This window comes from Phoxinus phoxinus (genome assembly GCF_949152265.1).
Source record: "Phoxinus phoxinus genome assembly, chromosome: 14".
NCBI lineage: Eukaryota > Metazoa > Chordata > Actinopteri > Cypriniformes > Leuciscidae > Phoxinus > Phoxinus phoxinus.
This window is the reverse complement of record NC_136889.1, coordinates 9214882-9240361: the sequence shown is the minus strand read 5'-3', so window position 1 is coordinate 9240361 and position 25480 is coordinate 9214882. Positions and strand designations below refer to the sequence as shown.

Genomic DNA, 25480 nt, shown 5'->3' with positions numbered 1-25480 from the left:
GTGCCTGGCAACCTGAAAATAAGCGCGCCAGACTGTGTTGCCATGTGCGCTTATTATAAGGTACTTTTTTTTTCTTGTTGATTTGTCAAATCTAGACACTTGCGGGTTTGTGAGTTGGTAGTGCTTGGCGCCTGCACGTAAAGTAACAGCACGTAAAATAGTAGGCCTGTGTTGTATTTGAAACACTGAATTGATTTTTTAAATATAGAATAGTGGACAAGAAGACACTTGCATAACAGCAAATGCAATGTTTTATGTACATTTATGCTACAATAAAATAATGAAGCACACAATGGTTCGCTTTGAAATTAACAAAAAAAAGTTTATTCATACTCATTTTAATTAGGTTAGTCATGTATTTGGAGCGTATTTTATCAGACTATTTTCTTATTTTTCTAGTGAGATCTGGCAACAGTGGCGCCAAGGCCCGTATCATATGGACCTCATTGGCCAGGGTTCACAAACCATTAAAACGACGGTCGCTTCAAAAAGCAGTATATATACCTATTTCTGTTCATCAATATTTAGCAAGCGTTTTTGTTTGTAAAAAAAATCTGTATAGTATTATTATTGAAACAAGCCGCATTCCTTGTACACATGTGGCTCATTGGCTGTGCTTAACAGTTATGATTAATATAAAGCTACAGAATTTCCCAAACGTAGCTTTTTACAGATATCTGAACTCTAAACAACATGCATTGTTGGTCATTTCATTTTTTGTTTTATGAATCAATTTCTTCCAGGCGTATAGCTGTGACGTCCACGCTCGCTTCATCGTTTCTTCTCGGCCAGTCCTGTCACCACCTTCATAGAGACAGCAACTGCAACACGCCCCCTGCTGGCCGAGCTCGAGCCACAGGAACACGGAAGCAAATGCCGAGCGCTTGCAAACTCATCGCTTGAATCACCGAGGAGTGCACAAGGACATGAGCCAAGGGCTTGGGACTATGACTTCTGTGGATAGTTCATAAGCCGTCATCATATTATCTCTGTACGTCCACTCAGCGCTTTTTCATCCATACAGACGGGAACAGAATGGCATCGATTTTGCTCACCAGGTCTCGGACTCCGTTGATGAAAACATCTAGGTCGTTAAAGAACGAATTCAGAAAAGGTAATACAGTTTTTTTTAATACAGGAGAGCGATCAATATGTGGTTCATGTTATTGTTTTGAACACGATTTGAATGGATAATTGTAATTATATCTGCCTTTTTATTTTGAAAATCGCAGCGAGCCTTATGAACTGTCAATGTGCGTCACGCAGATATGATTCAGGCGTACAGACAGTAACGTTAACCAGTTCGTTTTATTTATATAGGCCTCGTAACTAACATTCTCCTGATTTATTTACTGTTATTCATTCCGTATATTTTCAGCTATTTCATGTACACTGCAAATATCATGTATTTCAATTCCAAAGATTTCCATCTTAACACTGAAGTCAGAAAGTTCATGACCTAGCCACTTAGCTTTCAAACCTGGCACGTAAGATTATTGAACGACTGGTGAAGTGAGAGGCTTAAGTGATTAGCTAACCAGCTAAACTAGCCTCACAGATTGAAGCAGTCATAATCACCGAGAACCCTCCTACTTAAACGTTTTCATGGGATGCGTCCAGTAGGCTAACGTTATACTGGTTGTTGTACAGGCACAGATAATGGTGGCTCACTGTAACCTATTGCGTATGTGTCTGTGTCACACGTGCTTGCGCTTTTGTGTGTTCATGCTCTGTTACTGTAAGTCATTTCTGGAAAATAACAGTACTGCAGCCGTTGTTGACCGGTGCTTGGTTTGTCTGCTCATTGTTATGGTTACACTCGAGTCGTTTCCACACTATTGAAGAAACGTTCGAGTTTGGTTATATTATGAAGCGCCTTTTTTCAGCCAGACACTGAATTATAGTAATGAACATCGGTATGTTATTTGCAGGTGTAAGTTAGCCTGTCGGGCGCTCCTGTCTGAGAACGTCAATGCGATCAACAGAAAGAAGAAATAGAATTTAATGCTTATAAACGTGTTTTATATCGTTGCCATTTATGTGTATAATGCGGTTGTATATCATTTTAGAGCCATATATTTTGCTCAGGCTACTGGAGAACAGGAGCTTGTAGCCTTGTTGTGTGGCCTCCTGGAGGTTATTTGAGGACAGACTGCTTTTCCGTTTGGCGCAGACTGCAATGACTGCTTCCTTAGTAAAGCAGCTTTCATATAAACAATATAATGACATCTGTCCATTAGCTTGACAATACTGTCTTAGGCCTATACATTGATTGCACTGGTCAATGGTTACTAATATTGGTGGGAATATTTTGATTCAATCTTTTGAATTCATTCTGTTCACATAAAGATTCATTCAGTGGACCAGGCATAATAACAATGTGATAATATCATATTAGTGAGTTATATGCCCCTTTCACACATTAAACACTGTAAATTACTATAGAACTACCATATTTACTTTTATCAATAAATACACAAATGTGCTGTTCACAAGCAACATCTTTTTATGGGTAAGTTACCATTCACATATCAGTACCTACCAAAATACCGGTAAACTCTTCTTAGATGTCAATTCTTTCAAATTACCTTTAAATGCTGTGTTGTTTTCTTCATCCACTTGGATGAGAAGTCCTTTGCTTTCACTATTTGTTCAATTTGACAACATTGTTTTTGTGCTTTTTAGTGACAGGCGGAAGAGGATGATCATACAGAATGTGTTTTTCTCATAACACACATAACTGTGCTGATGAATTGAAAAGAAGGCAGGGTCTCGGATCCAAGACGAATGAAACAATTAATAGCAGTAAAGCTTACTGTAAACAGCTCAGACAGAGCTTTATGATTGGCCCAAAGCAAACTTCTTATGTTAGCGCGTTCTGACCTCGTACACACTCATACCTGTGATTCTATTCTTAGTTCACTCACAGCATTATACGGGTAATTAACTGGTAATGTTACAACTTCTCTTTCGTTCAAGAAAATGGCCAGAACAGGTTTACCTGCATTTTTGAAAAGGTCCTGTTCACTTATGATTTCTAAATGATAATTTATTAGTAATTTACCTGTAAAAACTGTATGTGAAAGGGGCTATAGAGTCACCCTACCCAACACGGTCTCATGAGAAAACGATAATTATTGTTATGAATTTGTACGATGTGATTTCGAATTAAAACGAAAAATGTTTAGAAAAAAAAAGGTCCACTCCTAAACCTAACCATCAGTGGGGCGTTATCAGATCATATAAAAGCATAATGAGATATTCTCCACCAATTTGGCAAAATGTAAAATAAATATGAACTGCCATTAGACAGACAAACACAAAGAAACCATCACTAGTTTCAGGGAAATAATGCTGTTTTTCTTTCCACAGAGACGGAAGAATACAATCTGTTTTTTTATGTGGTTGAACCCAATTGCAAAACTTTTTGTCTTGTAACACTTCAGGTTTCATAATCCATAATTTGTAATTTCCCTGATTAGGCATTTGTCTCGATATAGCCAAATAATAATCATTTTAATCATTATGAATTACAAAGCATATAAAATAAATGTTTAATGAAACCTTGATAAATGTATGCATCTAATTTAGATTTAATTGTAAAATTCTGTCATACTGTTCACAGTTTTCTTTAAATAAATGATGGAAATTAAAATTATACAGTACAATTAAATGGCAATAAAACCACAAATCTCTAAACCTTGCAGCGAAAACAAGTGGCTTTAGAATTATACCTTGTCTAAATTAAATAAAGCTAATGCTCTTTTGCTTATTTTCCCAACCACAGTGTTGCTGCCACAATCTGTAATTGATTTCAAAATATACTTGAAGTGCTTCCTGAGAAACCCCAGTAACTCCCATGTGTGGACTTTTTGTATTAGCTATCCTGCAGCAGTGTGGTGGTCTGACAAATGATTAACCACAGCTTTGCATGACAGCCAATAAAGTAGAGGTCTGATCTGGATGTGCATTGTTAGGTAAACGAATGCTGAATAGCTTTCATTACATTGAGCCTTTTGATGGATTGATAATGATTATCATAAAAAAACCTAAAAAAAAACTGAAACTGCCAATAAGCACGACACGAGAACACTGATTAGGAACGAAATAAAAATTATTCAAATTGGCTGAAAAGTTTGAATATTTTGTTCACGTTGCATCAATGTTAACAGTCAAAGAAGACTTAACTCAGAGATACATTTTGCAATGAAGTCTTAACCTACATTGTCTTTTGCCAGAGATGGGGTTTTCTTATCAGGACACTAGCTCAATCCTCAGGCTTCTACCAAGCTGGTTAAATGTACCAGCACAGACTGTGACTTGTCACACTCAACAAACACGAGAGAGAGGGACACCTGATGCGAACAGGAGTCTGCAGAGTTTGTGCGCTTCTTTTGAATGAGTTGACTGTCCTATTATATATAGGTTCAGGGAATCAATGCAGTGAAACAACCATCACTGTTTGTTCATTCGCATAGAGATTATGATTATGCACTTGACTGTTCCCAGACATAAATGAAGTATATCTGTAGGACTTGGTATCTCTACTCTAGCTGTTTTATCACACTCTCAAAGGGACTGCTGCTTCTGATAAGACCTTCTCACCAAACGACAGCCCTGAATTCTGACGGAATCAGACTCTATCAGTGGGGTGGTTTCATAATGGATAGACAGCCCCCTGAGCCCTGCAAAAAGTTTGGCAATAGAAGTATTTAATAATGTTAGTTAGTTTATAAATATTTGGTTGCCTGTTGGCACCACTAGTAAAGGGTTGAGCATGTGAAGATGTAATTTTTCTGTGGCTCCAGAGTGATTAAGTCATATCATGGCATTTACAATGAATTGCTTATTGTAGCTGACTTTACACATTAAGCTAGGATATAGAAAGCATTTTGACATTAACTACACCCTGTACATTTAAATCGACTACTCCTATCCATAAGTTCAGCCAATCTGTTACTTAAAAGACATACCTGAATATTTGAAGCATTTTGTAGACCCAACCTTATATGACGACTCTTTCCAACTCAATCGACACACCCTGGATCTGCTGCGCTTGTGTAGTTTCTAATACCTATAACAGAAAGGAAGATTTGTGACCACAAAGTTGTTCGTTTTTTTCTCTCTCAGTCTCTCCACCCTTAAAGGAACTTAGTCAACACCCATGATCCTTTACAGCTCTCCAAGTTCAGGTTCCTTCAACATGTCATCATTATATGCAGACCGTGTTTGATTTAAAATGTACAGCTACAGTCCCTTGATTCTTTGACTGTATTCTATTCTGTTCTATTCTATACTCTTCTAAATAAAGATTCTTTATAGCATCTATGGTTCCATAAATAACTTTAATCATTAGTGGAAACTTTTGCACAAAAGGTTATTTATAGTGGAAAAAGTGTTCTTTAGATTATTAATGTTCTTCACTTTAAGACACTTTTTTTTTAAGAACTGTTCTTTTATGGCCTCACTGTGAAATCTCTGTTTTGAAACCTTCATATTTAAGAAGTAGAACACACTGTTCAGAGAACTTACGAGCAGATCGAGATCTCAGGCCTTCAGCCAGAAGTTGACTGACCTTGAGATGTGAGGCTAGAAATCCTATAGAGCTAAATATAGAGAGAGAAAGTAGACCGAAAGCATTTATTCTTTCAATGTGAACATCCTGGCTTCAATAGGATTAGGTTGCACCGGGGGAACTTGGCCAAGGGTCTTACATGTGCAACAAACATTATGGTAAGCAAGACAGAGATTAGGCTTCACCGGGGCATTGGAACAAAAGTCCTATGCCATAGTACTAAAGGTTAGTGGGATGAGAATGGATTAATTATGGAGTCTGGCCTTCTCCTTTGTCTCTGATTGGGCAAGTCAGAGAATCATGAGACTGTTAAGTATATGTAGTAGAGATTGCATGAGGGAAATGGTTCAGGGGAAGTCAGATTTGATAAATTGCTGTATTTCAGGGAAAGGGAAATGTATGCTTATGTCCATGTGTGGGATAGGGTGAGAATAGCTTTACTGGCTTACTCCAGATAAAGGAGTTTCCTGAAGCTATATTTACAGTAAGTAGAAGGACATCCTGCAGTTATAGTCCACTCCTTCACTTTTCCTTTTTAAAGAGGTGTATCCAAAAGGTTTTTAAAGAGGCTCATCCAAGAATGTCAAATCTATCAATATCAAATATCATTGGAACTTCCACATATTTGAACTTTGCACATGACTCTTGGAGACATCCAAGAACTAATGCCGTTTTGCATCACTCATATCAAACCTAGCGCAACACACCTGGCTGAAACTGTTCGAAAAACTCAACCCAATATCTCTGCTTTTAAAATGGGATAGGATAAGGTGTTTTATGATAATGACACTTTATCTGGTTTAGGTCTTTGAATAGACATATTTAATTCTGATTTCTTGGTATAGTAAAAGTTGATTAGGTTGAAATCTTCTATCTTGATCTGATGGCTCATCTTGGCACATCCAAGTTTTGATATTGGAGAGTCATATTCTACTTTGTTTCTCAGGTGAACACATGCTTTCAACAGAAAATGCTGGGTTTGTGAAAAAGGAACAGTGGGTTAAATAATCAGATATTTGATTATTATAGATTTAACTATCAACAAAAAATATAGCACTTTTAGCACTTTTGCATATGGATTTGGTACTAGTTTCTAGCAATCCACTTCCACAATGCAATTCCCTTCACTTCAAGTTCGGTGGTTTCTTCCTCATATTGGATATTCAGACTTTACCCTCTTTTCTCCTGCTGAAGAGCTGTTACTAACTTTATCTTGAGTTAGACATTACGTTATATCTGCTCAGGTCATCCTCAGGTATCCGAGTTTGTCACAGATGTCGAGTGTGCTTGTGAAGGTCATTACCTGTGAAATGCTATTTGAACAGCTGATTGTGTGACATCTTATTTAAAGGGGGGGTACAATGGTGTTTCATGTATTCAGAGTTGTTTACAGTGTTAAAGAGATGGATTCTCATGCTAATAATGGCGAAAGTTTGAAAAGTTATTTTGAACGAATAACAGAGAATTTCTGTGCTGAAAATCGTACTTCCGGGTTGCAACACGTTTCGGCTGTTTTTTTTCTATCGTAGATCTAATGACGTAGACCAGAGTGGAACTCCTTATATGAGCATTGCTCTCGGAAAAGCGCGTTCACGCACACGTCGACCAGAGGAGAGAAAGACCGCGCTCATCGACGCGCTACTACCGGAAATCATCATCAGCAGCGCTAAATAGGAATGGTTGATGTCAAGAATGTCTCCAAAAAAGTGTGTTTTGGGATGTGAGGGAAAGTTTACCTTGTTCAGCTTCCCAAAGAACCCAGTGTTACTGGAACAGTGGATGCAGTTTGTATGTTGTGGATGCTCCCGCTTGACTCTATAGCTCCGCCCACGCCCAGAATCAAGCTTTTTCACCTCGGCTTTTTCCGGATAGAATCGGAAAGCTGTATTTTTATTTTATAAATATGATGAAACTAAAGACTTTTTGGAGATATTAAGGACGCACTATTACTCTATAGGTACTCAAGATTAACATGAGATTGACTGAAACTAAGTATTTTACCCCCCCTTTAACTGTTGTATAACATAATCATCCATCCAAGGAAAAGAATTTGAGCTATATAAACTCTTCACTGTAGCAAATGCAGTGTTGTTGTGTGAGGTCTGTATCCTGATGTGTAACCTGTATTGAGATGGTGTTTTCAATACCTGGATAAAATAATTTTTAATGAGTCATATTCAAGCATATGCTGGTGCTCTTAAAACTTAACAGCAAGACCAAGTGATAGCTAATGTGTGTTAAGATTGAATTTGAGATCTTTTAGATATTTAAAAATAAATTGAATTCAGCTTTTTTTTTAAACTGATTAATTGATCAATAGGGTATATGTCGAACGTCGCATGACGAAACCGGAAACCTGGTCTCATCGTATCCGCTTGTCATAGAAAGTGTTAACAGCCGTATGAACTGACGCCGATATCTATGGAATTTTAAGGTAATCAACTAACCTACCTATCTCACTTTGTTATTGGCGTTTTATTCTATTTAAATATCTTAACATTAGTGTGAAGATTTTTTTTTTTTTTTACTTTTAAATATCGATCTTCACATGCGAGGGACATTGGTTATGATCATCTTTGCTCGCTCCTTTTAAGTTATCTTGAGTAAAACAGTAAAAAAATGCATGAAGCACATACAAAAGACCTGAACCGGAAGCGATGCGTTCTGTTTTCCGGTTTCGTTATGCGACGTTCGACATATACCCTATTGCAGTTTTTTTTTTAATCTGTCTAAAGATGTAGTTTTTAACAGTGAGGATAAACCACAAATATGCATATATTTTTTGTAAACAAAAAAACGTGTTCATAGATTACAGATAGGCTACACTCTTAACTTTATAAAAAAGTTAATGTTTTTCAACGATAATTTGCTTTAGTACAATGCCAGTTATTACATTTCGGAAGCACTTAAATGCAATTTTGTTGTCTTTATAACATTTTCTTAAATATTAAGAAAATATATTGAAATCTCAAGTTTATTGGTTCCTGGAATTAAAAACTTTGAAAACCTCGATTAAGGTTTGTTGATGTAAAGTTGAAAGTATTTTGCATGTGCCTCCTTACACACCTTTATTTGTGTGTCCTTTCGATTGGCAGAGGTGAAATTTTTTTCCCTGGCTCTGCTTGCACTTGCAGAAGTGGCATAAGACCAAGTATTTACTCTGTCCTTTTCCATGATCCTGTGCTGGCATGTAGCCTCTTGTACTCTTTTTGACCCTCTTATGTTATCATATCATCTTACCATGTATAAACACCCATATACATTACAAGAGCAAGCTTTGGACACTGGTTTGTACCTTTAGATGTTTGGGCATGGTGTTCTTGGAGCTACAGTATGTAACATTACTTTGTGGGTCCATCCTTATTTAGGCTATAGTAGTCTAGTCTCATATGTGTACTGTGTGATATATTTATAATATCTGATGTTTTTTCTTGTCTCTGGCTCTCTTTCAGGAAAGTTATCAGAAGGCGTATGCTTTAACTGCACTGCACTGCGGTTAGCCACAAACAGGTAAATGGAACTGAACTTTGGGTCAATCACATAATGCAAAATCTTGTCCTGATCTATTTGTAAAGAAATACATAAAGTTCAATTCTTACATACAACGGGTTGATTACCCCTTTGAATAAAAAGCATGTTTTTAGATTTAGATTTTTTTAGGGGGGGTCATAATGAATAAAAAAGATGAAAATAATTAAATATTTAAATTAAACATGTAATTAAAAAAATAATTTCATTATGTAATGAAAAAAAATTAAAATCAGTTTATTGAATAATTCAAACGATTAGTTCAAATGGCTGATTCATTGAATCATTCAATAAACTGATTTGTTCGAAATGTGGATTCATTCAGTAGCGAAGCATTGCTTTGTGTTTCTAGGAGACATAAAAGAGTATCATTTAGAAATTTAATTGACCAAATAAAGTAAAAACAGAACTAATACCATAAACAGTAACTTTAAAATGTTAACTTATTGTTTATTGAACTCTTTTATATAATCAATATATTGTACTGTTTTCTTTTTGATTCTGTCTAATTGGGTCTTTATTGAAAGATTGTATAGACTGATGAATGTCTTTTTTCAGCAGCCATGGTGTTCTTGGAGGCAGCATGTGGCCTCATGCCTCATCTGTCCTGTACCTTGACAATTCATCAGCACTTAAGCAGCGCTTGTCCAGGTCACCTCGCCTTTACTGCGCCGTCTTCGTACCTGGCCCTGCTCTGCCTGTGCACACCCACTCCACATATCCCAGGAGGCTAGCCTGGCCACAGAATACCCCAGTCCGGTGGGTACATACTACAGGCCGTCTCCACGATGATTCAAAGGTAGAGCGTTCTTTGCGTACACTGAAAGATCGCAATAAAAAGCTTGAAGAGGGAGGACCGGTGTACAGTCCGACAGTGGATGCAGAACCTGTGCGACGGACAATACGTCAACGCGTGATTGACGAAGTGAAGCACTATTATCACGGATTCCGCTTATTGTGGATAGACACGACCATCTCTGTGCGGATGCTCTGGAGGGTGCTGAACGGACACATTCTGTCACGCCGGGAGAGGAGACAGGTATATACAAAATTAAATAAGGCTTTTTAAGGGGTTGCCACTGATTCTAGTGTGTAATTTAGAAGCATCAATTCACAGAAATAAAATTTCAATAAAAAAAAAAGTAATTCAGAAAAAACAGAAATAAAGAACATTTTAATAAAACATAGAAAGACAAAATAGTGAAAATTGTATAAATAATAAAAAAATACACAAAATACTTTTTAGTAAATCCTATTTACATTTCATATTTTAGGAGTAGGGTCTTTCACAAAGAAATCCTTATATTTGGGTGTCCTTGGCATCAAAAAGTGTGGGAAAACCCTGTCCTAGAGTGTCTGAAGATAGCCATTTGGATGACTGAGTTGATACGATTGCACCTTCCCAATCAGTCTCCCTCCATGCCAATACGTATTAGATAATAACTGTACCCTGACTCCTGGAAGTTGCGTAGCAGCAAAGTTGAACTCTGCTCAAATATCTTAAGAGAGAGTTCATGAGAGTATGATTGTGTTCAAGTGCTGGAGATTTGGTAATTATAAAGTAGACATCAGACACTTTGGTTCTTAACTGCAGTAATGATTTACGAAATGCTAGTTTTTGCGATGAAACTTCCTCCACACATATGAATGGGTTCAAATTTGGGTCTATAATTATTTAATAGAAAATACAAGGAAACTCATATTGTACCACCCTGGGCTTGAGTAACTGTCAGACTGTCTTTGACCTGTCAGTGCTTATGTAGTTTTTCATGGTGTAAATTAAATGGTTGGTTTGTCTGTCATTGCCCTGTGGTTTTAACCCAGTGTAATGTAATTAAGTCGTATATAGTAGGATTTGGAGTTGAAGGTTAGAATTCTTCCGTAGTTTAATCCCAGTCCTATAAAGCCTGCCTGGATCTCTTCTATAGCTTAATGATTTAAATTAGTGCCCTGCTGAGTCTTCAGGGAAAAGTCATTAGAGATTACCCTGTAAGTCAGAAGGCAAGTGGAAACTGAATACATTCTAACCAGCTCACATGACTTCTGGGATTCCTGAACCCTTTAGGGTTCGTTCAACCAAACATAAGAAAATTCTGTCATCATTTACTCGCCCTCATGTCGTTCCAAACCTGCAAGATTTTGGTTTCTGTCCTTCCATTGACAGCTACGCAACCTCCAAGTTCATGATGAGATTGTAAAACTAATTCATATGATTTTAGTGTTTTTTCCCAAATTTTCTGAAGCGACATAATCGCTTAATACTCTGAACAGATTTAATTTAGGCTTTTATTCAACACGCATCAGTTGTGGTAAACGAAAGCTCAAGCATGTTCACTTGATGTGCAAGAACCATTGAGGTTCATTCTCATGTTATGCGGCACGTTTGAGCTTCAGCAAGAAACAATAAGGTTTGTTCTCGTGCTTCAAGCAGGTTTGGTTGAGCTTCTGTTTATGTTCAGTGATCAATGTTTGTATGTAAATAAAAACCTAATTTCAATCTGTTCATCATATAAAGCGATTGAGTCTCTTCAGAAAATTTGGACTAAACCACTCATATGGATTAGTTTAACAATCTCTTTATGAACGTTTTGAAGCATCAAAGTGGTAGTAGTTGCGTAGCTGTCAATGGAGGGACAGATTTTATAAAAAATATCTTAATTTGTGTTCCGAAGATGAATGAAAGTCTTATGGTTTTGGAACGACATATGGGTGAGTAAATGATGACAGAATTTTTATTTTTGGATGAACTATCCCTATAAGATGATCCTTTTGGGTCCAATTTAACAACTTTTGAACAATAATTAAATCATATTTAGATTTATTTATAGATATATTTAATCCTATCCATTCATTACAAAAATGCAACCATTCATCCAAAGAATTCCACCACCCATCTAAAAATGTGAACCATCCATCCATCCAAAATATTATTTTCTCCAAAAATTCAACTATCCATCCATCCATCCATCCATCACTCCATCCAAAATTTCAGCCATCCATCCATTCAAAAAAATTCAACCATCACTTTATAAGCCTGCAGACGTCCAGGTCCGTTTAATTGTTACTTGTAAGGTGCTGATTTAGAAGAGCTTTGCTTTTGTTATTTTAACTTATTATAAGAAAATTACATAAGATTACATAAGAAATGACATAAGACAGGTGTGGTTCTCTCTATCATGCCCTCCTTCAATCTGATTAATGTTCGTCCTATCCTTTATCTCTCCCTTTCTGAGTAGTTCAATGATTGATAGATCAATACAGCTCACTTTGGCAACTAGTTGGCCTATAGCCCAAGCTGACACCAGTAAAGCGATGGCCCCCTGAGATATGTTGTCCTTAGGGCAGAAGTAAAAGTGATGTTAGTTGAGGCCCATGTGATTAGCTTTATGTTCATTAGTTGCTATTACATTTATTGAGCTATCAAACTTAAAATTTCAACCTGGCTAACAATAAAATAGGTGAAAAAATAAACAAGGACTTTGACTTGGGCCAGTGAGAAGCTACTCAGATCACCGTATTATTCATGGCAACATGGATCTTTTTTTTTTTACACTGCTAGCAGAGAAGCTCACATTTTAAGAAAAAAATCAACATAGTCTGTTTGGTGCCAGTTCCATTTTCATTTATTTATTTATTTTATTTCAGCAAGGAACGATTAAATGATCCAGAATGGACCCTAAAGGCTTTTATAATGTTACAAAAGATTACCATTTCAATATACTAACTTCTATTCATCAAATAATCGAAAAAAAATTATCACAGTTTCCACAAAAGTATTAAGCGGCACACCTGTTTTCAACATTGATAATAATAATAAATGTTTCTTGAGCACTAAATCAGTATATTATGATACTCTTCTGTATTGTATTTGAGTTTTCTAGCACACAGCTGATTGTAGCTATCACATGTTTTATTACACGTCGTCTCTGTTAGCACAGTGCTAATATACACAGTGCTAATATACACAGCCTCAAATTCTCAGACGGTCTCATGACTCGGCCTGTTGTAAATTGACACTCCAGTGACTATCTATAACTGCATGAAGCCTTTATTGCATTCTAAGTCACTACGTACGTACTGGAAATGTCTCTCATTCTCTCCGAACAAACGGTCTATCTTTGGGTTGCTAGGATATTAATGCCCAACATTATCCATTACATTACCCCTATGATTTCTCGATAGCCATGGCAATATTATCGAGGAGTTATGTTTGGTTTCGCTCTGGTTACGGTTATATGAAGCTACAGAGATGGAAATAACACTTGTAGTGTTGTAGTGTTCTAGAAAATGTTTTGAAATAATTTGCTGCAAGCTAATTTTAAAGGGGCCATTTTAACGAAAGTATCACTATTATTGCTTCTACTTTGTAACATATAAGTTAAGTGTTTTTGTTGTTGTTTTTAAAGCTCCATATTGCATCCTCTTGTTAGTAGGGCTATAATAATAATAATTGCAGTGCAAAATGAATGTATTATTATTACTACTAGTACAACTGCTAATACGACTAAATTAAAACATTACTGTTGTATAGTTAATATGTAATGTAATTAAAATTTAAAATGAGTATTTATGAAACCATTATTATTATTATTTTACAGTAAAAATGTAAAATTAAAATGGCTATAAATGTTAAACCATCAAGCTTTTGCATTTTCTTCAGAAAATATACTTACTTAAAACAAGCAAAAATCACATTATCACATTCCTAAAGCATTGGTAGATAGTTTCCCCACCGAATTTGATCTTAAAACATCCACAGCTAGTGTAATACTCATGTTTAGGTAGTCATGGTTAGTTGTTATCAAGAGCTTACTGAAGTTTTCTTTATATTTTGAGCTCTGTCAACATTAGAATCGCGAGGTATGCTAATGCCTCCGCCTCAGCTAGCATCTGTCTCACCTCACTCTCGCTATTCTTCTGACCTGCTTCATCCTTAATCCTGCCTATTCACAACCGGCCTCGCACAGCGTGGGCTCCTTTAGCTTTTGATGTCAGTCATCAACCCCCTTCCCAAGCCCTCTGTCCTGCTCTCTCCCTGCCTCTTCCTTTGGAATGCCCTCACTCTCTTTCTCCATCTCCACTCACTCTTTCCCTGAATATTTCACACTCCAGGCCTCCCTGTTTTCCTCTTCTCTTCCCCCTCACATGCTCTCTGTCTCTCTGTCTGTGGTGATATACATGTCAATGGGCCAAACACAAAGGCTCTTTTCAGGCCTGCCTGGTTTAAATTCTTTCCTATAGGGCCGCTGACACACAGGTGGAATAAGTAGAGCAGGGACCCCTCTTATAAAGCTGAAGCTCCTTTGTTATCTAACCTCTCATTTTCTAAATTCAACCCGTTTCATTAACTATTAGATATGCCATGATGCAGGAAGTCAGTTTTTGACGGATGGAGTGAGTGGATGCACCGATGGCCTGACTTTGTTGGATTTTTTTACATTTGTTACTAAGTATTCTAACACAATGATTTCTATAATATTATTTTTAAAAGCACCATTAGGGTTTTTACTTCTCTATTAGGTCTAGACGTTAGGCATACCACCACTGATCAATAATTACGTTTCATCACTTAAGCAGCCATCTGCTAACATCACTGCTGTGTCGTGTTAATTGCAGTTCCTGAGGACGTGTGCAGATGTCTTCCGGCTTGTGCCCTTTTTGGTCTTTATCATCGTTCCATTTATGGAGTTTCTGCTTCCTATCGCAGTGAAGCTTTTTCCAAACATGTTGCCTTCCACCTTTGAGACACAGTCCATAAAGGTATGCTGACCTTTTGAGCTTTAATCCATAAAACCTTAATTGTATTTCTGTCATGCCTCTTATGCCACACCTATGTGGCATCATATAATATCTCGCTCTCATGCTGTGTCTGTGTGTGTGTGTGTGTTTTGCAGGAGGAAAGACTGAAAAAGGAGCTGAGAGTGAAGTTAGAGATGGCCAAGTTCTTGCAAGATACAATTGAGGAGATTGCACTGAGAAACAAAGCAGCTAAAGGCAACGTAACCGAGGAGTTCTCCACTTTCTTTCAGAAGGTAGATCATGGTCACGCATGCTCAGATCTCATCCTGAAAAGAAACCACTACTTCTCCATGTGATTCAAACTCAGCTCTGTATTGCCCCCATGTGGTGATTCTTATAAAGTGCTCTTAGACGATACCATACTCATAAGTGCTATGAATGAGAACTTCTTTTGCTGCTAACTCTCCCTCTCTTCCCCTTTCCTATACCCACCCAGATCCGTGACTCTGGAGAGAGACCCAGTAATGAGCAGATCATACGTTTCTCTAAGCTGTTTGAGGATGAACTGACCTTAGATAATCTGACACGGCCGCAGCTGGTGGCCTTGTGCAAGCTGCTGGAGCTGCAGTCCATTGGAACCAACAATTTCTTGCGCTTCCAGCTTATCATGAAACTCAGAGCCATTCGTGCAGATGACAAGGTTAGAACCTGTCCTTACTCAGCCAAAGTTGTGTGTCAAGATGGGTCAGATACGCTTTCATTGTTCATTTATATCAATTAAAGTATGTCAGTTAGTTAAAATAAATTATCATCTAATCAATTGAAATAATTGTCCGGTCCCCGTGTTAGATTATACTGTACTATATTTAATGTGAAAATTTGAGGTTGGTAAGATTTTTTGGTCTCAATTTAGTTCAATGTCCAATTCTCGTTATTAATAACTAGTAACTATGACTTTTGCCTCAATAAACTCCTAATTACTGTTCATACTGTTCATGTTAAAGGGTTAGTTCACCCAAAATTGAAAATAATGTCATTAATGACTCACCCTCATGTCGTTCTAAGCCCGTAAGACCTCCGTTCATCTTCGGAACACAGTTTAAGATACTGTATTTTAGATTTAGTCCGAGGGCTTTCTGTCCCTCCATTGAAAATGTATGTACGGTATACTGTCCATGTCCATAAAGGTAATAAAAACATCATCAAAGTAGTCCATGTGACATCAGTGGGTTAGTTAGAAATTTTTGAAGCATCGAAAATACTTTTTGGTCCAAAAATAACACAAAATAAGACTTTATTCAGCATTGTATTCTCTTCCGGGTCTGTTGTCAATCCGCGTTCACGACTCCACAGTGATGCTGATGACGTGTTATCTGGTGCGCCCGAGCTTCATTTATAGACTGAGGGAGACGCACACTGTAAAAAAAAATCAATCTACGCAAATATGTCTAAGGATTTCGACACAGAGGAAGACTTGCATTTTTTGCCCAGCCATATTTATTTGAACCCGAATACACGGCGCACCAGATAACATTTATTTATTTTATGTGAATTTTTAGCATTATTACTCCAGACTTCAGAGTCACATGATCCTTCAGAAATCATTCTAATATGCTGGATTAGTGCTCAAGAAACACTTCCTATTATTATAAACGTTGAAATCAGTCGTGCTGCTGAGATACAATCTTTTTCATGATTGTTTGATCAATAGAAAGTTCAAAAGTAAAGCATTTATTTCAAATAAAAATCATTTGTTACATTATAAATGTCTTTACTGTGTCTTTTGATCAATTTAATGCATCCTTGCTGCTTAAAAGTATACATTTCTTTAAAAAAAATTCAAACAGTAGTGTGTATACATAATTTTTTTTCAACAACTACTCATAGTGGCCACATTTGTGAAACTTCAAAAGTTGAAGTACTTACAGTAAATTTTTGTGTCATTATGTATTTGGTGTATAAGAGTTCAAAGCAAATTAAAAGAATGATCAACAATCGTATTGGCTAGAATGTCTATATCAGTTTATTCCTAACTGATTTCTTTGCACATGTGTGTGTGTTTGATTGACAGCTGATAGCAGATGAGGGAGTGGACAGTCTGAATGTGAACGAGCTGCAGTCAGCATGTCGTGTGAGAGGAATGAGAGCTCTGGGTGTGACGGAGGAGAGACTTCGAGAGCAGCTTAAACAGGTAACACATGTGCCACATCCCTCTGTTATTATTACTCCCCAGTAATACGTCTTCTCATAATGTATTTCACATTTCTGATCATGACAGTGGTTGGAGCTTCATCTCAATCAACACATCCCCACATCTCTGCTGCTGCTGTCCCGAGCCATGTTCCTGCCAGACACACTGTCCCCTGCAGACCAGCTTAAAACCACACTACAGAACCTGCCAGAGATTATGGTATACTATACACACAGTACAGCTGGACAATACAGTGTATACAAAAATTGCATTAAATAACGTAGGTTCATGAAAAATGAGTGAAATGAGTGTGTTTGGTCGCGTGTGCTTTTACAGGCTAAAGAAGCGCAGATGAAGGTGGCAGAGATGGACTTCTCTAAAGTGGATAACAAGACCAAGCTGGAGGCCACGCTACAGGAAGAGGCAGCCATCCGAGAGGAAAACAGAGAGCGGGAGCTGGAGAGACTGGCAGATGCTGCAGAGAAAGTGAAGGAACTGGCCGCACGGGTCATTACAGTCACTTACAGTCTGGCAGTGATACCTGTTGTATAGTTGAAATGTTTATGTATGGTTTATATATGTTTCCAGGAGGATGAGATGGTGGAGTTGGAAGCAAAACGACGGGTGGATGCAGAACATTCTCTTTCCAGCGTAGACGTGGCCATCCATTCAGAAACACTACGAGACACTGCACCCGTGCTGGAGGGTATTAAGGTAACAAAATGACACACAGATAGTTCCCTCTCTTAAATCTGCTTAAACTTTGGAGATGTGTTGATAAAGCTTTTATTAAACATTATTAACAAGAAACAAAACTTAAAATATTTACATGAAAACACAATGTGATGATGAACTTTGTAAATGTGCACTATTGTTCAAAATTTGGGGGTCAGTATTTAAAATAAATATATAATAATATTCAAATTCAGCAAGGATGCATTTTATTTTTCAAAAGGGACAGTAAAGTCATTTAAAATGTTACAAATGCTGTTCTTTTTAACTTAATTCATCAAAGAATCCTGAAAAAATTTATCCAGTTTCCACAAAATATTTAAACAGTTATTTTAAATTGGAAAATTTCACAATTACTTTTTTGGCTGTATTTTTGATTTGATCAACTTCTTTCCAAAACATTAAAACAATCTTACTGACCCCAAACATTTGAACAGAAGTGTTTTTTACTAATGAACTGTTAAGCATTGTAAAATAATATTTGCTAATATGAGTAATGTAAGCTATTATAAAGTGTTTTTATAACCCTTTTTTAATGCAAGTCAGTCCACTCAATGGCCCTTTTGGCCATTCCTTCAGTCAGCTATTTTCTTGGGAATACACTTATTTATAACCAAGATACCAAATATAGCCCCATTCTGCTTGAATGGGGAAAAACAGAAACATCCAAAACTGCTAATATACTTTTTTGTACTACAATACCAAAAATGGTTTAGCAGGACCAACCACATATTTTATATTAAATGATTTCAGCTAATGCACTTAAACTTTCAAGAGCAATAAGATAAGGCAGGATTTAATGCAGTTCTTTGCAGTTTACATGCCAATAACTCCGACGGTGATATTAAGCTCTGCATTCGTCCTTCATACCTTCTGGTGTTACTTATGACTGTGTTTGTTGTTTGTTTGCTGTCATGTTACAGGAATGGCTCTTTCTCTGTTATTATGTGTTGTGTATTATTTTGCGTGTTTATTTCTCCAGTTCGAGCAGTGGCAGAGGTATCTGCGCATTCAGGTTAGATGCTGAACTGCTCCCCATCTGGAGACCACCACACTGATGCTCTGCTCTCCTAGTCACTTTACTGTGGGCTTTAATAATCTGAACTGTTGGTTTAGGGTTAGGCTTAGACTCTTGTAATGCTTGTTATTTACAGCATAACAGGCACAAAAATGACTGAATCAAATGCACATAATGTTGCGTGAATACAGTGATTGGAAAGAGCAGAAGTCTTGTGTGGTTATGCCTGCGTCCTCCTTTCCACTTCACTCCAATTCTCTGTTCCTTTATGAGTATGTGTGAGCCTGTAGGACAGTGAATATGTAAGATGCAGTCAATCCTAATGGTTGTTTGTATGGTTACAAACCAAATCCTAATGGTTACGATGTGTTTCAGTTGGTTTTAGTGACCTTTCTGTAATCACTGTTGCTGAATGGAAGACCTTCCTTTCCTCTGACTGATCCTCTTATAAAAGAGAAACCACTTTATGTCTCTGCATCAGTGTTGGGGAGTAACTTAACTACACTTTTCAAAAGTGTGACCTCTAGTTCAAATGTTTTCAAACCAGCGTTGCTTTTCCAATAACAAGTTACACTACTATTAAAAAATGTGGGGTCAGTAAGAATTATTATTATTTTATGTACTTTTATTCATATAAAGGGACAGGAAAATACATTTATAATGTTAGACGACTGTTTTAAAGACTAAAAGATCTTACCAACCCCAAACAGTGTAGATTGACAATTTTGTTATTGTGTTGACTTGAGCTGAGGAAATAATCAAATGTTCACAGTAAGAATATATGTGATAGTGAGAGTATTCATCATTTAGATATTCATCAGTTTGTGCACAGTTCATATCATAAATGAAATGCTGCGTTTATCATCATGTATTCAAATCAGTTATATAGAACGTTTTTATACAGTTCATTGTGTATAAATGTTTTAATGTCATATTTTGTGCTATGCCATCTAATCAAAATCCTCATAGGTTTAGTGCCAAATAGTTGATAAAATAATAATTTAATAAAACTTTTTGTTTAAAGGGTAGCTTAACCGCGTAGCTTGGTGGCCATAGGGTGCTGAACCCACAGTGATTTAAGCAAGGTTTTGGAATAGATAATGATACTATTTAGTTATTTTATTTGGAAAAATAGCTTTAGCTAATTAAATAAAAAAGTTACAAAGAATTTCCATCCGTTTTATATACATTTCATCCCTAAAAGTATTTGTTATAGACTTTATACAGTTTCTGGCATTTACACCTAACTCTCACTCGCACCAAAAAGTATATCACTGATTCAAAGTTTCCCCAACACTGCTGTGCATGTATGTAAATGTGTGTGTTCACAGGAGTGAGTGTTGATGGACACTGTGTGTGTCATTTTTCAGGGGGAGGAGATCACTAAGGAGGAGATTGACATGCTGAATGACGTCTGCACCAAACTGAAGGAGCAGAAGAATCTCCTCACCAAAGAGAAAGAGGAGCTGGAGGACCTAAAGGATGATGTGCAGGAGTACAGCGAGGTGCGTCCTCCAAGAGAGACAATCATTCACAAACTTTTCATTTCTGTCGTAAACATTCAAACGTGTGATCCACTGGTGTTTCTCTACAGGACCTGGAGGAGATAAAGCGAGAGCTATCCAAGACGGGACAGGAGAAAGTGGTGGAGTCTAAGGCAAGTCAACATCTGTCAAAGAGAGTCAACCGCATGATTGGAAGAGTGGATAAGATCATCACTGAGCTGGAGAAGGACAAGGTGGTGTTAGATGGACAGATGGACAGCAGCACCACACCACCAATTGGGTAAGCGACTTTGATTTGCTGAACGAATGGAATTTCGTGATTTTGGTTTCTGTGTGCGAGTGCATGGGAGTATCCACGTTACATCATCAGTAATGCATGATGAGAAGTTGTAATCAACACAGTAAAATGGTGGTGGAAGAATGACCTTACAGGTTGTAAACACAAACCAAAAAAAGGGTTCCCGGTCCAAATAAAAATCATTTTTTGTTGTTTTTTAGATTGTTCTTTGAGAAACATAGTGACTTGCCAAGGTAAGCACAGGAGTGACCTCTCGCCTTCTGTTTCGTTTCCTCATCAAAAGAATGAATTTAAAAAATATGGATTTAACACTAGGGATGCACCGAAATGAAAATTCTGGTCCAAAACCGAAAATTCTGGATGCACTTGGACGAAAACCAAAAATTACTTTTTGTATCAATAATTGTAATGATACTTAATGTAAAAAAAACAAGCCAATAAAATAAAATCCACACTTTATATATATTAATAATAAATATCAATATATTATTCTTTATTCCGTTCTATGCAACAGAATCAGATTTAACAGATTTTTTTTTTTTTACCAATTATCCATGATATTATCCATTTATATATTATCAGAGCATGTGAGCAAAAGTGCATTAGTGAACAAGAGGGTGCCGTCATTTTAGCAGGGTTGCCCAGCACAGCTATACTACACAATGTTACAGTACAGTAGGGCTATTCCAAACAGAAACAAGTATACTACTACATAATACCGAAAATACCATCATCGGCCGATCATTTTCGGCAGCTGAAATTTCGGAGCATCCCTATTTAACCCAAATATTAAATAATTTAGGGGGTCTAAAGTGTGATTTCATTTGATTGAATATTTTAATCCATCATCGGTTTGCTTGTCATTACTTTTTACTAGTCCTGTTTATTTAGTTGCTGGTTATGCATTTAATCAGCTGTGAGATTAGGATTGTTCTCTGAAATCTTCCTCTTGTTCATTGTTCTCAGTGCTGCAGGTAAAACACGGATCACTTATTTTAAGGCCTTTATTTTAGTCCTCTGTGAAACTACAAAAAAGGCTTGAATGATTTAGTGAAAAATTCTTAAAGATTCGAGAATCAATTTCTAATTACGATCCCCAAAAGCACTCAAAATCGTCTCTCCTGGGAACCCTGCACGGCTGTCTTGGCATGCGATTGGTTGACCATTGAACTTACTCATCCTCCACCATCTTACCAGCTGTGTTATCAAACAACCGTTTCCTGTATGCAGTGTGTTCTCGTTCTACAGGGAGAATCTGATAAGCATCAACGAGCTAATTACAGTCATGAAGCAGATCCAGAGTATTCCTGAACACAAGCTGCTCAGCATCGCAGAAGCACTCGACGAAAACAAGGATGGCAAGATAGACATTGATGATGTCCTCAAGGTAACAAGATGGGGCTTCTTTGGGCACTCATTGATTTTCCTTCTTTTCCTGTTTGGTTGATTCATCATTTGAGTTTGACTTTGACATTTATCTGGTGTGTGTGTGTGTATGTTAGGTGGTAGAGCTGATCGATAAGGAGGACATCGATATCTCCACCAGCCAGGTTGCAGAGATCATGGTGATGCTGCAGAAGGAGGAGAAGTTGGTGGAGAAGGAGAAGGCCAAGGAGAAGGCCGAGAAGGAGCAGGCAGCTAAACTCCAAAACTAGACTTGCCGTGTAGGGAATGGAAGAGATCCTGAAGCTATTGAAGCTTTTTCAGGTCTAATAATATGTTCAGATTCAGAGTGAGGCAAAACACAGTGCTGACCTCTGCTCTGCATTCATATATATGAGCAAACTTTGCTTTGTTCAAATAAGACTAATGTATAATCAATGAATTGAGGGAAATGTATTTATTAAAGGCAAAAGTAATTTACGGTAGTAGTGAAATTGTGGCCATGAATTAAGAAAAAGTTCCCAACATTTGTTCCCTTGTTATGGGTAAATGATTTCAAAGTTGTACTAATTGTTCCCATGGTTTATCGATTCGTTCACTCGCTTTAGTTAAATTGGGGCAACAAAGTAGTACAAAGTGGAACTATTTAATTACTTATGCCTCAAATGTCATATGCGACGCGCCGTATTTTCAGAGATGAATTTGGAAAGAATGTTTGTTTATTTGTTCTCGAAAAGGCCCCCTCTTAAAGCTGGAGTGAGTCATTTCTGCGCCACTACTGGCACAAAACAAACTGTTTGTTTGAGCGGACTTGTTGGGCTGGACATAATGCCATCAGCACAACCAATAGCGTGAGTTTGTGGAGGAGTTATCAGTCATTACTTTTGTGGCACAGAAATTGCACACTTCAGCTGTAAGATGCAAAAAAAAAAAAAAAAAGTACTTTAATAGTACTGTAAATTTACACCCTGGCAGTGATGTCATTTCCTGAGATCTGAGGTCATTTCCTCTCTTTTGCACATTACATCACCTGTCACCGTCATTCCACTGCTCATTCAGTTTGATTTAATTGCATTTTTATTTCTTTTCAGTTCACAATCTATTTCCATGAGCTTGTTGAATGTTGCTCAGAAGACATTGATATCTCACTCATGTTTATTCAGTAACCAAAGAAGGTTTGTTGCAGATGTTATGCTTCATTTATACTTGTACATACACACTCAAGCCACCAAGCACTGCAGCTTTATGTCACACACCAAAGGTCTGAAATCGTATTGGGATGTATATCTTCAGCACTTGAGATTTATTCAGGGCAGAAGTTTTTGGACTGACTTGAAGACCGTAGCAGAGTTAGTTTCATAGTTTTTGATGTGCGTTGTTTATTCAGCTTTTATCTTGGGTTGATTTCAGCGTCACATTTACATCGTGGCCTTAGCATTCAAAAATCCTTCAAAATCAAATCAAGGGAATAAATTGAGATATAATATAGCTATAATAATATTTAACATTGCTACTATTTGCATTGTATGCTAACAGTAAATATCTGTGCATTGGCTTGGGTCTCTGTTAGCTGGCTTGGATTAATGATAGATGAAGAGTGTTTGTGAATGTTTGTATGTGTGAAAGAGTACCTTGGAACATGAAAGGCAAAAGATGGAGGTCAGTGCAGACAGTATCAGGGTACAGCTCAGCCATCCAGTCATGTGGCCTGGATGATCGCTTATTCCTTACATGTAGCGAGCGGCAGCAGTTGTTCTCGTTTGCAGAGCACCTACACTTACTGGAATGTGTCGATCAGCATGAGACTCGCACGCTTACTGGTGGCGTGAGTCTGGAAGCATAGTTTCACAGGGCACATAAGGCCGGGAATACATCATCCTAACCCTAAACATGTCATGGCGAGAGACCAGCATGTCTAACCTCAAAACACAGTTCCTGTGCTGTGTCTCAGACAGAGTGTCTAGGTGCTTATTTCACATTGTGTCCCTTAAAGGGATAGTTCACCCAGAAATGAAAACTTGGTTGTTCCTAACCTGTATGAGTTTTTATTCTGTAGAACACAACATTTGATATTTAAAAAAATAAATAATAATCTTGCTGCTTTTCCATAAGACTCCAAAAACTCATAAATGTTGAAAACAACATGAGAGGGAATAAATTATGACCATTTTCATTTTTTGGGTGAACTGTCCCTAACTTACCTGGGGGACCCTTAATTATAGTAACGGCATTTAGGCCTTTAACTATATTCATGAATTAGTATTATCATACCGTACGATAGAAAAAGTCGTGTTTTTTGTTTTTATTGGCGAGTATTTTGTGCTAATGTGTAATTGCACTATAGTCAGAGCTTTAATTTTCCTATTTGGCGTGTCGATCTAGACTCAGGAAGATGCATGCAATGTCTGTTTGCACATAGAGAGATATTTTGGGGAAACTTGCACACTTGAATTTTTAAAGTGGTAGATATATGATGAATTTTGTAGAAAGGTATAAAGATACCTTGCAGATTTGTGTTTTGTTTTGCGATTTTAAATTTGTTCTCAGATTAATTTATAAAAGATGGTGCATGTGCACATAAGTGACCACAGACTGAATGGATTAAAGATATGATGTAATTATCCCTGGAAACTAATTTACTGCTTAAGCTAATTTAAATGGATTGAAGTTATTATTTATTTTCCCCTTGTGTCTTAGTATTTTTATTTTTTGACTATTCTGTATTTGTTAGAATGTTAAAACCTAAATACTGTTACGCTAGTTAATTTGTAGACAGAAAAATGGGTGGAAATGAGTGATATGTGCAAAAAGGTTTTTGAAAGTCAGTATGACGCAAAATAAGAAATTTGTTCATACTGCCGATGTAAATATATTATTTACATACAAGTGGTTCCAAAGTCAAATAAAATCAAACTGATCTCTAAATTGAATGCTATTTTCCCCTTTTATTTTTGACTCATGCATTTCATGTTTCATATATATTTTTTGTCTTGTTTTATATTATTTAATGCTTTGCTTTGATATGCTTTGACGCCTGATGCCTTTTCACTCCCCTGTTGCATTATTCTGTTTTGTATCACTGGCAGCATCTATCTTCTCTGCAGCAATACAATATTTAATATGACTTGTAAATTCAAGTATGTGTATATATATATATATATATATATATATAAAAAGCTGTCAGAAACATCTATTTGAACAACTTCTGTTCAAGTTCAAAGTTAAGCTCCCGCTTATGTGAAAATGGGACGATACAGGACTGTAGGAGAAACACTTAAATTGAGATAGAATAATATCTGAGATGAAATGGCATAGAAGTCCAGTTTAACTGTCCTGTGCTTTAACGGCTCTTTTCCAGGATATATTTTTTATAAAAAAGGATATGTTTAAAGATAACATTTAAAATTGAATTGAATTGAATTCTAATGCATGCACATTCCCTGTTTTTCTGATAAAGAAATTGAGATGCCTTTTTCCATTTGAGGATGCGGGAAATGATTTGGAGCACTTT

General features: G+C 36.9%; 1 protein-coding gene across 20 annotated transcripts; it reads left to right on the top strand.

Moving 5' to 3' along the window:
* The first annotated feature begins 419 nt into the window (after positions 1 to 419).
* On the top strand, positions 420 to 24899 carry letm1 (leucine zipper-EF-hand containing transmembrane protein 1). Of its 20 annotated transcripts, none has more exons than XM_079635431.1 (16): positions 833 to 1114; positions 9028 to 9085; positions 9665 to 10142; positions 14720 to 14863; positions 14998 to 15135; positions 15339 to 15542; positions 16914 to 17033; positions 17121 to 17252; positions 17370 to 17540; positions 17622 to 17747; positions 18748 to 18780; positions 20154 to 20288; positions 20378 to 20568; positions 20787 to 20819; positions 21817 to 21973; positions 22089 to 24899. In XM_079635431.1, the coding sequence occupies exons 1-16, from the start codon at positions 1036 to 1038 to the stop codon at positions 22239 to 22241; spliced, it is 2352 nt and encodes a 783-aa protein (XP_079491557.1). In that variant the 5' UTR covers positions 833 to 1035; the 3' UTR covers positions 22242 to 24899. The 20 variants fall into 20 exon arrangements, with proteins under 20 accessions (XP_079491558.1, XP_079491554.1, XP_079491556.1 ...); XM_079635439.1 differs by having other exon boundaries at positions 838 to 1114; positions 17370 to 17519; XM_079635434.1 differs by having other exon boundaries at positions 838 to 1114; positions 9662 to 10142; positions 17370 to 17519.
* The last annotated feature ends 581 nt before the right edge of the window (positions 24900 to 25480 follow it).

Excerpts from the sequence above, each read along its gene's own strand:
- letm1 (XM_079635420.1), top strand. The coding sequence starts at position 1,036 with ATGGCATCGATTTTGCTCACCAGGTCTCGGACTCCGTTGATGAAAACA. Across the intron at positions 15,543-16,913 it reads CCATTCGTGCAGATGACAAG|CTGATAGCAGATGAGGGAGT; the intron begins GTTAGAACCTGT and ends TTTGATTGACAG. Across the intron at positions 20,820-21,816 it reads AAACATAGTGACTTGCCAAG|TGTGTTCTCGTTCTACAGGG; the intron begins GTAAGCACAGGA and ends TCCTGTATGCAG.